At 49.3% G+C, this 14490-nt stretch overlaps 1 protein-coding gene across 1 annotated transcript; it reads left to right on the plus strand.

Moving 5' to 3' along the window:
• Positions 1-1979: 1979 nt before the first annotated feature.
• Positions 1980-14026, plus strand: LOC788751 (eosinophil peroxidase). Its single transcript, XM_059878656.1, is given in 17 exon segments — positions 1980-2045; positions 2098-2327; positions 2475-2591; positions 2686-2774; positions 2777-2814; positions 3722-3928; positions 5441-5502; positions 5504-5746; positions 7259-7400; positions 7752-7983; positions 8402-8476; positions 8479-8555; positions 12987-13156; positions 13158-13268; positions 13830-13900; positions 13903-13965; positions 13968-14026. Coding segments are annotated over 17 exon segments (2052 nt in total).
• The last annotated feature ends 464 nt before the right edge of the window (positions 14027-14490 follow it).

The raw sequence follows: 14490 nt of genomic DNA on the forward strand, positions 1-14490 counted from the left end.
TTCCTAGACTAGCAAACCTCAGGCAGGGGGATGTGTTAGTTTCACTGCCTTATAGCCATTTCATGGGTGGTGTGAAATGGAATATCTCCTGTCATGTCAATAAACAAAAATGCCATCAGTTCAGTTCAGTTCAGTCACTCAGTCGTGTCTGACTCTTCGCGACCCCATGAATCGCAGCACGCCAGGCCTCCCTGTCCATCACCAACTCCCGGAGTTCACTCAGACTCACATCCATCGAGTCAGTGATGCCATCCAGCCATCTCATCCTCTGTCGTCCCCTTCTCCTCCTGCCCCCAATCCCTCCCAGCATCAGAGTCTTTTCCAATGAGTCAACTCTTCGCATGAGGTGGCCAAAGTACTGGAGTTTCAGCTTTAGCATGATTCCTTCCAAAGAAATCCCAGGGCTGATCTCCTTCAGAATGGACTGGTTGGATGTCCTTGCAGTCCAAGGGACTCTCAAGAGTCTTCTCCAACACCACAGTTCAAAAGCATCCAGTCTTCAGTGCTCAGCTTTCTTCACAGTCCAACTCTCACATCCATACATGACCACAGGAAAAACCATAGCCTTGACTAGAACGAACCTTTGTTGTCAAAGTAATGTCTCTGCTTTTGAATATGCTATCTAGGTTGGTCATAACTTTCCTTCCAAGGAGTAAGCGTCTTTTAATTTCATGGCTGCAGTCACCATCTGCAGTGATTTTGGAGCCCAGAAAAATAAAGTCTGAGACTGTTTCCACTGTTTCCCCATCTATTTCCCATGAAGTGGTGGGACCGGATGCCATGATCTTTATTTTCTGAATGTTGAGCTTTAAGCCAACTTTTTAACTCTCCTCTTTCACTTTCATCAAGAGGCTTTTGAGTTCCTCTTCACTTTCTGCCATAAGGGTGGTGTCATCTGCATATCTGAGGTTATTAATATTTCTCCCGACAATCTTGATTCCAGTTTGTGTTTCTTCCAGTCCAGCATTTCTCATGATGTACTCTGCATATAAGTTAAATAAACAGGGTGACAACATACAGCCTTGGCGAACTCCTTTTCCTATTTGGAACCAGTCTGTTGTTCCATGTCCAGTTCTAACTGTTGCTTCTTGACCTGCATACAAATTTCTCAAGAGCTATCTGCAATTCTAGCCCCCCAGAAGTGAATTTATGAGCTGGTAAGCAGCAGATAAGTGGAGCTATTTCCCACACAGAGAACTCACAAAGAATGTCACAGTCCTTCACAGGTGGGCAGGGTCAGGCTATCTGGCTGTGAGCCAAACAAAGGCACCCTAGCCCAAGGGTCAGGCGAAGGGGGGCAGGGGCAGGGCTCCCTGAGGCAGGCCATTATGTATGTCTCTAATAAGAAAAGTGGCAAAATAAAAGTTAAAATCACAGAAAAAGATTTAATACAGAGTCAAAATTAACCCACCTGGGTTATATAGCCAGGCCCTGAGCCTGTGAGGAACCTGGTCCATTCCCAGCAATGGGTTCTGGACTCCACATATAGAGGGAGGAGCTCATACGTGCCTCACAGGGAGCCAAGCTTCCCAAACAGTCCACCCAGGGGAGTGTCCCACCCTGGCCCCCAAGCTCAGTGGACCACCCATTCTCATATCTCTCGGGCAGCACAGCTCCTGGCCTCTCGGCCTTGCACCAGAGATAGTCACGGGGCCCACCTAGTGCCCACCCAAAGGCTCCAAGTCACCACCCTGTGGCCCCCAACCCCCTGCGCCACTTCACCTAACTGGCCTAAATGGGGTCAAGACCCTGGGAGCTTCAAATGGTCACCTGGAGAAGGTGGAAATCCTATCTGGTGGGGAAAGGGACATGTCCTCCTTTCCAGGGTGGAAGAGGGTGTGTGAATTCATGGAGTTGAGCCAGGACAGGACAGGACACGGTTTACTTACGTTCCAAACACTGTTTACAAACATTCCAAACACTGACAGGCCCAGGGCACTGGGTCCACAGCTGCAAACAGGGTAGGGGCTGGGGTCGCTATGGCCAGTCCAAGAGGGGACAGCAAGCCTTCAGCACAACCAATCGTGTGGGGCAATGCCATGGTGGTAGAGAGCTTCCCTTCCATCCCTCCTCTGTCCGTTTGTCCTGACTGCTCAGCTGGGGCTCTGCTCAGTGGTGTGCTTCCTCCCTCCAGCCCCCCTTCCTCCTCTGCTGGGCAGCATCAAGCAGCACCTTCTCAGTGGCTCGGCCAGCCCCACGGACCTCCTGTCCTTCTTCAGACAACCGGTAGCAGCCACCAGGACAGTCGTTCATGTGGCCTTGGGGCTGCTTGAAGAAAAGTTACAACTCCAGGCATCCAGATCCTTCACTGTCATGGGTACTGTGGAGTGGAAGAAAGCCAGATGGCGGGGAAAGGGGTGGGGTGCAGGATGCACTCCTTGGGGTGTCGGGAGGGGAGAGAGGAAAGGGATGGGAGGTATGGAACAGACCTGCTCAAGAAGAAGCTGGAACCCTGCCCACCACCCCACCCCGAGATGTGCTAATGAAACCCAGCTGCGGCTGCTGTCCCAGGCCAGTGACTGCGCTCCCCAGGAAGAAGCTGAGAAGTGCGGCAACCAATATCGCACCATCACTGGGAGATGCAACAACGAGTGGGTGCTGGAGTGGCACTTGACCTGGGAGGGGGTCAGATCCACCCGCCGCTCCTTCCCAACCCTACTGACCCCAACCCACCCCCTGCTGCAGGAAGAGACCCTGGCTGGGGGTCTCCAACCAGCCCCTGGTGTGCTGGCTGCCAGCCGAGAACGAGAACAGGCTGTCTCTCCCCTTCGGCTGGACCCCGGCAAGATGGGCAACAGCTTGCTCCTCCCCATTGTGAGTCAGGACTGAGGGGCTGGAGGGTACTTCATCTCTTCTAAACATGGAGAACAGAAGCACAGACAGAGTCGGCCAGACAGGGCTTGAACCAGGCTCTCCCATGGGCTGGCGGATAACTCTGGGCAAGGACTCCAGCTGAGTCAGTTTCCTCAGCTGTAAAACCCACTCCAGATTTCTGTTATGACTATTAAAGCCCTTGATACAAACATCATTATAGGATGTGATATATTAGCACTTGTGTTTCCCTGGTGGCCTAGACAGTAAAGAATCTACCTGCAATGCAGGAGACCCGAGTTTGATCTCTGGCTCGGGAAGATATTAGTAGTAGCCATTATAGTACTGTTTTTTTCTGAAAGAATTCATGTCAAAGTACCTTCAAGAGCAATACAGCTTAATGTAGCTCTATGTATTGACCTATTTCTCATTTAACAATTTATCAATTTTCTATTCATATGTCAATATCACAATCTATCATCTATCCATCATCATCATCTATTTATCAATTTTTCTTCCATTGCTCATTCCATCTATCCAATTCTCTATCATCCATCACCTAGCAACCAATCCTTACATCTCTCAATCAGTCCTATTATCTAATTATCCACTAGTCTGTATAAATCAATCTATCATTTATCTCTCTGGAGGAGCTGGTGGGGTCTGAGTCAGCCAATCTGGTCTGTTCCCCTTTCTTTCCTCCTGGAATCCTCAGAAGCCAGGCTGGAGAGCATCTCTGTAGGAATGACAGCCACATAGGAAGTGGGACAAAGCAGGAAAGGGGAGGGGAGGGTGGGAGAGGAGGAGAGACTGTGTTAACTCCAGCGGGGGCAACCTGTCGCCCTCTGAGTCCTGGGTTGGCTCTGACATGTGTGGGGTCACAGCCCCACACTGATTGCTCTCCCACCAGGTCCAGGCTGTCTCCAACCATATCATGCACTTCTGCAGTGAGAGGCTGACCTCCGACCACAGCCAGTCCCTTAAGTTCATGCAGTGTGGCCAGTTCATTGACTGTGACTTGGACTTCGCCCCTGAGTCCCCAGCCAGAGTAGCCTTCACTGAGGGTGTCGACTGTGAGAGCACCTGTGTCCACCTGCCCTCCTGCTTCCCCACCAAGGTACTGTGGTCTCCCAGGCTCCATCCCTGGCCAAGAGCTGGGGCTGGGCATCTGGAAGCCTAGAGCACCTGCCTTAGGGAGCTGCCTGAGATGCTGGAGTCTCAGACAATAACAAGATGCACAGTCTGACACATACACCTAGTTCTGTATGTGTTTGAGGGGTGAGGGTAGGGCAACCTGCCCGGAGGTTCAGTGCAGGTTTCACGAAAGGGGAAGCAATTGAGACTGGCGTCGAGCTGTGGGTGGCATTCCGACAGGGGAAGCCTCCGGGCTGCTGCTTTGGAAGCCTTTAAAGTCTCTTAGCACTTGTCCTTCCCTCCCTCTGGGGTGGGCCAAGGCCCCTGCAGTTCCAGCAAATTCCTGGGTCCAGTTGGGAGGACAGGGCTCTGCTTCATGCTGAGAGCAAGGATGCTGTGGGACACTAGGGAAGAAATGATGGACTCCAAGGAGCAAAGCCTCTGCTGGGCACTGAGCCACCACCCCACACACATGTACGCACATGTTCACTCACCCCTACTGTTCTCGCAATGTGTCATGTGAGGGCCCCTGGCTGGCTCCTTCCTCTGGCTTCTCTGGGGGGCCATCCCCTATCTTCCTAGTATACCGTTACTGGCTTCACTGCTGGCTCAGATGGTAAATAATCTGCCTGCAATGCAGGAGACCTGGGCTCAATCCTTGGATCGGGACGATCCCCTGGAAAAAGGCATGGCAATCCACTCCAGCATTCTTGCCTGGAGAATCCCATGGACAGAGGAGCCTGGCGAGCTACAGTCTATGGGATCACAGAGTCAGACTTGACTGAGCGACTAGCACTTCTGACTTTTAAATCTAACACAGCAAACACCACCTTAATTTAGAGTTACATTACTCTATGTGCAGGTCTGTGTTCAGTGAACTGCCAGCTTCCTGCAGCCAGTCTGGAGTTTTCTTGACCTTCACGACCTCCAAGGCACGCAGCACAGAAAGGGGCTGATGTCTGCTGAGCGGAGTAGAGTGAAAGCAGCACGAGCCTTCATGTCAGAGAACTAGTTTCCACTCCCCGCTCTCCCACGGAGTTGTCCTTCCTCTCTCTGAGCCTCAGTTTCCCTGTCTGTAACATCAGGATCTAAGGCCTCATCCATGTGTAACCTTTCATGACTCTGCAGCACCAACTGCTAAGGATGCTCAGATAACCTGATGAGCAGCCTGAGCCTGGATGAGTCAAGGAGGATTTCCTGGAATAAGAGAGTTTTTGCTTTTGTTTTCAATTGGAGTATAGCTGCTTTGCATGTTGTGTTAGTTTCTGCCGTAAAACAACTTGAATCATCTATATATATACATATGCCCTTTCCCTCCTGAGCCTTCATCCCACTCCTGTAGGTGTCATGGAGGCTGGAGCTGAGCTCCTGTGCTATATATAGAGCAGCTAAGAAGGGAGTTTTGAGCAAGGCTCTGAAGCACGTGGGGGATGACCTGGAGGGGTGAGCTTGCTCATGAAGGGCCCCCGTGTAAGTGACTCCTTTTCCACCTCAGACCCTGCCCAATGACCCAGGCATCACCAGTCAGCAAGACTGCATCTCCTTCTTCCGCTTGGCACAAAAGCAAAAACAAAGTCCGCGACCAGATCAGTGGACTCACCTCCTTCGTGGATGCCAGCATGTTGTATGGCAATGAGGTCGCCCTCGTCATGTAGCTCCGCAACCAGACCAACTTCCTGGGGCTTCTCACACTCAGCACCCGCTTCCAGGACAATGGCTGGGCCCTGCTGCCCGTTGAAAACCTGCACAATGACCCTGCCTCTTCGCTGAACCACTTGGCATGCATCCCTTGCTTCCTGGCACATCAGACTCGGGAGTGGACAGTCTTGTCTCCCTAGGAAAGAGCCAGTTCCAGGTTCCAGGAGGGGAAGCCCAGAGGGTACTCCGTAGGGGGTACATGACTTCATACCTCAATATTAGGTACACAGATCTGTGCATGGTTCCCAGAATCAGTATGTCGGAAGGAGTTCTTTTGCAAAACAAGTGTGTGTCCAGAAATCGTTGCTTGACTCTCTGTACCATAAGGGCCTCATCCCCTACACAGTCCATCTGGAGTGGTGCTGATTGTTTCAAAAGCCCACCTCATATTGATCCAGCGTCCATCTCTTGCTCTTCACTGAGTTTCTAGACCCCCAGAGAAGAAGCTCTCTCTCTTTCACACAGTAATAGCCTCTTTAATTACCTGAAAGCAGCTTTCACTTCCACCTAATACTTTTTCTACTGTAGGTTAAATTTCCTTAGAAGCCAGTTTCCTCCCTGCACTAGGGAGGTACCTTCTTTGGTACCTTCTTCCAGATACATAATCCAAAATTTCCTGGGGGTCTTTCCCCGTCCTCCGCTCTCTATCATCATGATGGCCATCACTTCTGCTTATTTAAGATATTTGAATGTGCCATCTCTCATCCTTATAGCAGCCCTGAAAAGGCAGCATTAGCATCACCCTCGTTTTGCAGACGAGAAGCTCAGCAAAGATAACTAATGCACCCCAGAGCAGAGTGTCTGATGGCAGAGTCCACATGGGGACTGGAGTCAGTGCAGTGGCCAGGTCTGGGCTCTTTCCACTCTGCACTACCACCTCCTTCATAGGGAGTTGGCTCCAGCCCCCTTTCTAAGGACTGTATGTTTCTTTGTTCCTGTTAAGAGCAGCAGGCTCCTTGCTCTGCTTAAGAGTAGATTGATTAAGACCACACACAAGGGCTTAGCTCAAAAACAGCAAATGACCGTGTGTAAGGCCACCTTCAGTACAGCACTTTCCTTCCTGGCCTCGAGGAGAAGGTCTGGCTACAGAAACAGGCTCTGCCCAACTCTCCTTCTTTCTCCTTCCCTGGGGCTCCCTGGGAAGAACAGTATGATACCAAGCCCAAAGCTAAGAAGAAGTCCAGCCCCTAGGAGAGACCCTGCAGAGGGATGCAACTCACCGGACAGGTTGACTCAGTCTCAAAGGCAAGGCTTGTAGAATCACCCAGGATCCCCACCAGCCGTGGCTCTGATCATCCTGCCAAGCAGGATCATCAGGCAAAGGTTTTTCTGCCCCAAACTGGCAGCTGCCCCATGCTTGCCCACGGTACACAAACCCCTTCTAGAAACATAGGGAGCTGAGACTTAGGCACTGCTGTCCTCCCCCTCCGGGCTGTTGTGTGGGTCAGTGGAGCCTCGAAGCACAACTGAGGAGATGGAGGTCCGGTGGGGGCCAGGAATTTGGCGCAGGTCACTAAGTCTCACTGCCTCTTTCTAGTCCCCAGACTTAGTGTCTGGGGACTAGAAAGACATTTCTCTGGGAAGGACTGTGGTGACTCTGAACTTGGGGTTTTCAAGGTGATACCCAGTCAACTGAAACCCCAAAACTGGCAGTCATGCACACTCGGCTGGTGACTGAGCTGAGATGCCCGAATCCCTGGTGGACCAGAGACAAGCTGTACAAGGAGGCTCGGAAGATTGTGGGGGCCATGGTCCAGGTAGGAGGCCCTGGGCCCCAGCATCCCTTAGGAGCCATGAGAAGGCACAAACCAGATAGATGTGCCTCAAGTCAACTAGGTCTGGGTGATTGGGGGTGTTCCTGAGCTACGACCTGTACCCTCAACTCTGCCACTAACTTGCTCTGTGACCCTGTTCATGTCACCCAACCCCTCTGGGCGTCAGTATCGCTCATCAGACAATGGGAAATTAACACTGTCACAATTAACATAATGCCAAGAAAGAATCAGTGTGTCTGAGCAGCCCTTCAGAAAAGCAAAAAATCTGTCCAAAGACAATGGAGTAGGTGGGCAGCCACTAAAGTAACGTTCCTCCTCCATCTTTTCTTTCAGATCTTCACCTACCAGGACTTTCTGCACCTGTTTCTGGGAGAGAACAGGTCCAGGAAAGCCCTGGGGCCCTCCCAGGCATACCATGCCAGTGTCTTCACCCTGGCCTTCCACTGCAGCCACACCACGCTCCAGCCCTTCATGTTCCACCTGGACAGCCAGTACCAGGCCTCAGCACCCAACTCCCAAGTCCCACTCAGCTCTGCCTTCTTTGCCAGCTGGCAGATCGCGTATGATGGTGACCAGGTTCCCCAGGGGCAGGTGGGAGTAGGGGTGGAGCCCAGCTTAGTGCCAGGAGGCCAGGCCTCTGCTGATCGTCCCCGCCAGGACTGTGAAAATAAAGCAGGTGTCACCAAGACCTTCAGTCATGAGTCTGCCACCCGCTCCGGGATTAGACGATTTCTAAAAGGGGAGGAGATGGGTGGCTGTGGTCCTGAAAGGAGCTTGCCTTCCACTTCTTCTCAAAGAAGTATGAGAGACTTCTTGCCCTGCCAGGTCCAGATTCCTACGTGTCCACCCAGGCCCCTGTTTCCTGATACAAACTTGATAGATGCAAATGACTGGCTTGTCCAGCTCTGAGCTAGCTTGGCATCATGTGATGACTCTGGGGCTTCCAAGAGGCTGGTCCAATCTGTGCTCATATTCCCTGCCACCCAGTGGTATTGACCCCATCCCTGGAGGCCTCATGGCCACCACCCCCGCCAAGCTGAACCCTCAAGATTCTAGGTTAGCGATGAGCTCCAGGACTGGCTGTTTCAGCAAGTGAAAAGGACTGGGCTGGACCTGGCTGCCCAACATGCAGCGGCAGCTGGTACCACAGCCTTCCGGGTGAGGGGGCTGCCGGCCCCTCCTCCCAGGCTGCCCCAGAGCTGGGCTGCTGGTGATGGTGGTGGGAAGCAGGGTGGGTCAGGGAAGATCCCTGGTGCCTCCTTTCTGACTGGGACTGTCTACAGGATGTGCTGAGGCTGATGCAGTAAAGCATCCCCGGGACCTCCTTTTTGTTGTCCTGCCACATCTTCTCCATTCTCACCAGGGTCTCTAGCTTTAGGGACACAACAGGTTGGACACAGGAGCTGAACAAGCACATCAGGATTTTCCAAGTAGGAAAAAAAAAAAACACACAGTAGCTTTAAAAGGCAGGGAAGAACTGCCCCTGCCCATCACCCTGGCAAGATCCAAGGAGGAAGTCCCAGGGATACAGAAACTGGATCTTGGCTCTGAGTGGGGAAGGGCAAAGAGCCTGAGAAGTAGAGAACCAGTGGAGTAAAAGTAAGCCTGCCTTAGTTGTTTGGTAAGGACACAAAAAGACTTTATCCCAGGAAAGAAGAAAACTTAGGCACTTTGCTAGGATCTTTAATGGACATTAACTCTTCCAATCCTCCCAATGACCTTGAAAGCAGCTGTGACAGCCATTTTTATAGATGAGAAAACAAATTCAGAGACATCTAGTAATTGGCCCAAGCCCACATAACTAGGAAGTAGTACAATTCGAATTAGGTTCAAAATTTCTCCTTTCTTCCTCCTGTTCAGTCCACCATGTTATTGTTGTTGTCCAGTCACCAAGTCTGTCTGACTCATTGCGACTCTATGGACTGCAGCATGTCCGGCTTCTCCGTCCTTCATCATCTCCCAGAGTTTGCTCAAATTCATGGCCATTGAGTCAGTGATGTCATCTAACCATCTCATCCTCTGCTTCCCCTTCTCCTTTTGCCTTCAATCTTTCCCAACTTCAGGGTCTTTTCCAATGAGTCAGCTCTTCACATCAGGTGGCCAAAGTATTGGAGTTTCAGCTTCAACATCAGTCCTTCCACTGAATATTCAGGGTTGAATTCCTGTAGAAGTGACTAGCTGGATCTCCTTGCAGTCCAAGGGACTCTCAAAAGTCTTCTCCAGCACCACAATTGCAAAGCATCATTTCTTCAGTGCTCAGCCTTCCTTATGGTTCAACTCTTGCATCCACACATGACCACTGGAAAAACCATAGCCTCGACTATAATGGGCCTTTGTTGGGAAAGTGATGTCTCTGCTTTTTAATATGCTGTCTAGGTTGGTCATAGCTTTCCTTCTGAGAAGAAAGCATCTTTTAATTTAATGGCTGCAGTCACCATCTGCAGTGATTTTGGAGCCCAAGAAAATAAAGTCTGTCACTGTTTCCACTTTTCCCCCTTCTATTTGCTATGAAGTGATGGGACCAGATGCCATGATCTTAGTTTTTTGAATGTTGTGTTTTAAGACAGCTTTTTCTCTCTCCTCTTTCACCCCCATCAAGAGACTCTTTAGTTCCTCTACTTTCTGCCATAGGAGTGGTATCATCTGCACATATGAGGTTCTTGATGTTTCTCCCGGCAATCTTGATTCCAGCCGGTGATTCATCCAGACTGGCAGTTTGCAGGATATACTCTGCATATAAGTTAAATAAGCAAGTGACAATACACAGCCTTGTCATACTCCTTTCCCATTTTTGAACCATGTCCAGTTCTAACTGTTGATTTTGACCTGCATAGAGATTTCTCAGGAGACAGGTAAGGTGGTCTGGTAGTCCGATCTCTTTAAGAATTTTCCACAATTTGTTGTTATCTGCACAAAGGCTTTAACATAGTCAGTGAAGCAAAATTAGATGTTTTTCTAGAAACCCCTTGCTTTCTCTGTGATCCAACTAATGATGACAATTGGTCTCTGAATCCTCTGCCTTTTCTGAATGGAACTTGTTTATCTGGATGTTCTAAGTTTACATACTGCTGAAGCCAAGGGATTTTGAGCATAACCTTACTAGCATGTGAAATGAGTGCAATTGTATGGTAGTTTGAACATTCTTTGGCATTGCCCTTCTTGGGATTCTGTCCTATCCTGTGGCCACTGCTGAGTTTTCCAAATTTGCTGTCTTATTAAGTGTAACACTTTAACATCATCATCTTTTAGGATTTTAAATAGCTCAACTGGAATTTCATCACCTACACTAGCTTTATTCATAGTAACGCTTCCTAAAGCCCACTGAACCTCACACTCCAGGATGTCTGGCTTTAGGTGAGTGACCACAGCATCATGATTTTCTGATCATTAAGAACTTTTTTTGTATAGTTCCTCTGTGTATTCTTGCCGCCTCTTCTTAATCTCTCCTGCTTCTGTTAGGTCCTTACCATTTCTGTCCTTTATTGTGCTCATCCTTGAATGAAATGTTCCCTTGGTATCTCCAGTTTTCTTGAAGAGATCTCTAGTCTTTCTCATTCTATTATTTTCCTCTATTTCTTTGCATTGCTCATTTAAGAAGGCCTCCTTATCTCTCCTTGCTATTCTTTGGAACTGCATTCAGTTGGGTATGTCTTTCCCTTTCTCCCTTGCCTTTCACTTCTCTTTTTTTCTCAGCTATTTGTAAAGCCTCCTCAGACAACTAACTTTTGCCTTCTTGAATTTTTCTGTGAGATGGTTTTGGTCATGTCTTCTGTACAATGTTACAAACCTCCATCTGTAGTTCTTCAGGCATTCTGTCTACCAGATCTTATGCCTTGATCTGTTTATTATTTCCACTACACAATCATAAGGGATTTTATTTAGGTCATATCTGAATGGCCTAGTGGTTTTCCCTACTTTCTTCAATTTAAGCCTGAATTTTGCAAGAAGGAGTTCATGATCTGGGCCACAGTCTGCTCCAGATCTTGTTTTTGCTGACTGCATCGAGTTTCTCTGACTGCAAAGAATATAATCAGTCTGATTTTGGTGTTGACCATCAGTGATATCCGTGTGTAGAGCTGTCTCTCTTGTTGTTGGAGAAGGGTGTTTGCTATGCCCAGTGTGTTCTGTTGACTTAATGTTAGGGGAAGGCTTCGGCCAGAGCCTTGCTTCTCTCTCCCTCTCCCCATCTCCTAATTTCCTGTCTAAATGCAACCTGAAAAAAAAAAAAAATAAAAAATAAATGCAACCTGAAGCCCCATCTGCCTCTGCTAATCTTTGGCAGTATACAGTAAAGGGTGGGCAATTCCTAGTGCACCTAACACAGGACCAGGCAGGCACATAGCAGACTCTCAAGAACCTTTCTTTCCTTCCCTCCACTTTGGTGCTCCGACAGAGTGGTGGCGCCTCCTGCTGGAGATCTGAGATTGCTAGCTGCCCAAGTTAACCGCACAGCGAGTTCCTGTTCCCTTTAAGCTGTTTCATCCTAGCTCTTGCAGTCTCCACTAATCCCTCCCCAAGTCCAATACCAAATTTGGAGTTGGAAGGCCTGGTTTGAGCTCCATGGAATGGTGGGGGTGACCTTGGAAAAGTCACAGTTGCTCAAGCTCAGCAAATACCCATTGATAACATGAGGATTATAAAGCACTTCAGAAGTGTGAGGATCCTGAGGATATTCACACAGCAGTGCCTATTAATGGGAAACATCATATGGTTTTCCTTTGTTCAGCTTGGGGATGGTGTTTCGGAGTTGTAATTCAGTGGACAGCGCTGGGCTGACGTCTCTTTGGGTCATGGCAAAGCTATCTCCTATCTTGATGGTCCCATCATATCATGTGATTTGGTCCTGGTGTGGGATCCTGATGGCTGAAAAATCAACATGGCTAATCTTTTTTGGTTTCTCAGTGGGTAAAAAATATTTTTTAATTAAAATTTTAATTTAAAACTTAATTTTAAATTATATTGATATAATTAATATATCATAAATTTACCCTATAAAGTATATAATTCAGTGATTTTAGTATAAACTTGTATATCATATGTAATATCAGAACATTTTCATCACTCACAAAAGAAACAGTAATAATAGTCACTCCCCATCCCCACCCCAATCCCTGACAATTAGTAACCTAGCTTTACATGTTTGCCTATTCTGGACCTTTCATATAAATGGAATTATGCAGCAGGCGGTCATCTTCTAAGCAGCTAAATTTTACCCATGCTCTTCATCCCTTGGTTTGTTCATTGACTTATTCAGTCATTCTACAAATCTGGGAGTCTTTATGTTCTGGATACTGTCTCACTTATGCCTAGTTAATGCCCTGATCGTATGGTGGTGGTGAGTGTTGGTTTACAACAGCTTCCTACATTAGGACATACTCCTCAGTGTACACATGAAACACAGCTGTCTGCTCAAATTGAAAACCAGAGAGCAGTGGTTCGGTCTTTGGAAAGTTCAAGGCCTCTTCTGCCAGCAGGGATTTTGTTCTGCCCAATATTGCCTGACCACACAGCTCTCCTGGGACAAATCAGGACAAATCGTGGTGAGCAGACGCCAACGGGAATCCGCAGGGGGAAGACGAAACTGCTCCTGCCCTTTGCCCTACAGGGTACAATGCTTGGAGGTGCTTCTGCAGGCTCTTTCAGCCTCAGAATCTGGCACAGCTTAGCCGGGTTCTGAAAAACGAGGGTCTGGCAAGGAAGTTCCTGGATCTGCACGGGACACCGGACAACTGCCATCTGAATCGGGGCCATCACAGAGCCTCTTTTGCCAGGGGCCCGAGTGGGGCCTCTTCTGGCTTGTCTTTTTGAGAACCGAAGTTTTGAGTTCCGAAGAGCCCAAGATGGAGACAGGTAAATGACCCTCCCCTAAAAGGACCAGCCCTGGAGGCAGGGCAGAAAGGCACTAGAATTTCAAGACTTGATGAGAGAATATTCTTTTTAGCTTCATCGATTCCAAGTTCATAGGATCTGAGACCAGGAGGCTGGGTCAGAGAGAGAGAGGCCACTTGCTTGAGCTGGAGGCACCTTTAACCCAGGAGACAAATGTCTCAGCCTGGCTCTTTCAGGCTTGAGGATCCCAGAAAACAAAGGCATAACAAGCTACTAATAAATCTGATTTCCCACCAACTTTGTGGTTTAAGACTTGACTCCTCATTTGGATTTGGCATTGACCTGGGTTCAAATCCAATCCTAGATACTTAAAATTACCGTGCACTTAAAACCAAGGCAATTTATCTGACTGTTGAACACGTTTCTTCCTTTATAAGATGGGAACCATATCTATTTTGCAGGGATTTTGGAGAATTGAATGAAATAATGTTGCCCTGTGGTTAAACTCCCTCACACACAGCAGGCGCTCACTCCTGTTCATCCCCCACAACCTTCACCCATGTCTCTCCACTGTCCTGGTAGGTTCTGGGGGCAGAATTGAGGTGTTTTCACCGAGAGACAGCACGTGGCCCTGAGCCACAACTCCTTGTCTCGAACTGTGACAACCCTGGTATCACCACCGATCCAAGGGGCATCTTCAGGGCCAGCTCTGCCCCCAGGGCTTTGTGCCCTGCTCCTACATCCCCGGCCTGAATGTATCTGCCTGGAGAGGCAGATGAGGCCTCCCCAGGTAAGGGGGTCTCCTCCAACAGCCGGAGCTGGCTCAGAACTTCACATCCGTCCCTGGACTCGGCTGTCCTTTCAGGCCTCTAAGCAGGAAACACAGAACTCGTCTCGAGGGACAGGACATGCTTTCCCAGTGGCTCCCCAGTATGCTAGCCTCTGGGTCGACAGCTACTCCCAGGGCCCAGGGCTTTGGGGGGCAATTAGGAAGCATCCACCTAGCCTCGGCCGAGTCGTCAACACCCTAAAAGAGCTCTGCTTCTGGACATCCAGCAAGTCCCTCACTTGTCTGCTTGTGCTGCTTCCGCAGGAGTCCAGCCCAGGCCTCTGACCTCGGAGACCAGGAAACCTGGGGAAGACCACAAGGCTACCTTCTCGCCTGGAGCAACCGTTTCCTGCTCATGCTTTTGCCGGCTATGGCTGGCTCTCTGGCTGGGAGTGGTGGCCGGGGCACCCGGCA

Source organism: Bos taurus, chromosome 19 (assembly GCF_002263795.3).
Source record: "Bos taurus isolate L1 Dominette 01449 registration number 42190680 breed Hereford chromosome 19, ARS-UCD2.0, whole genome shotgun sequence".
NCBI lineage: Eukaryota > Metazoa > Chordata > Mammalia > Artiodactyla > Bovidae > Bos > Bos taurus.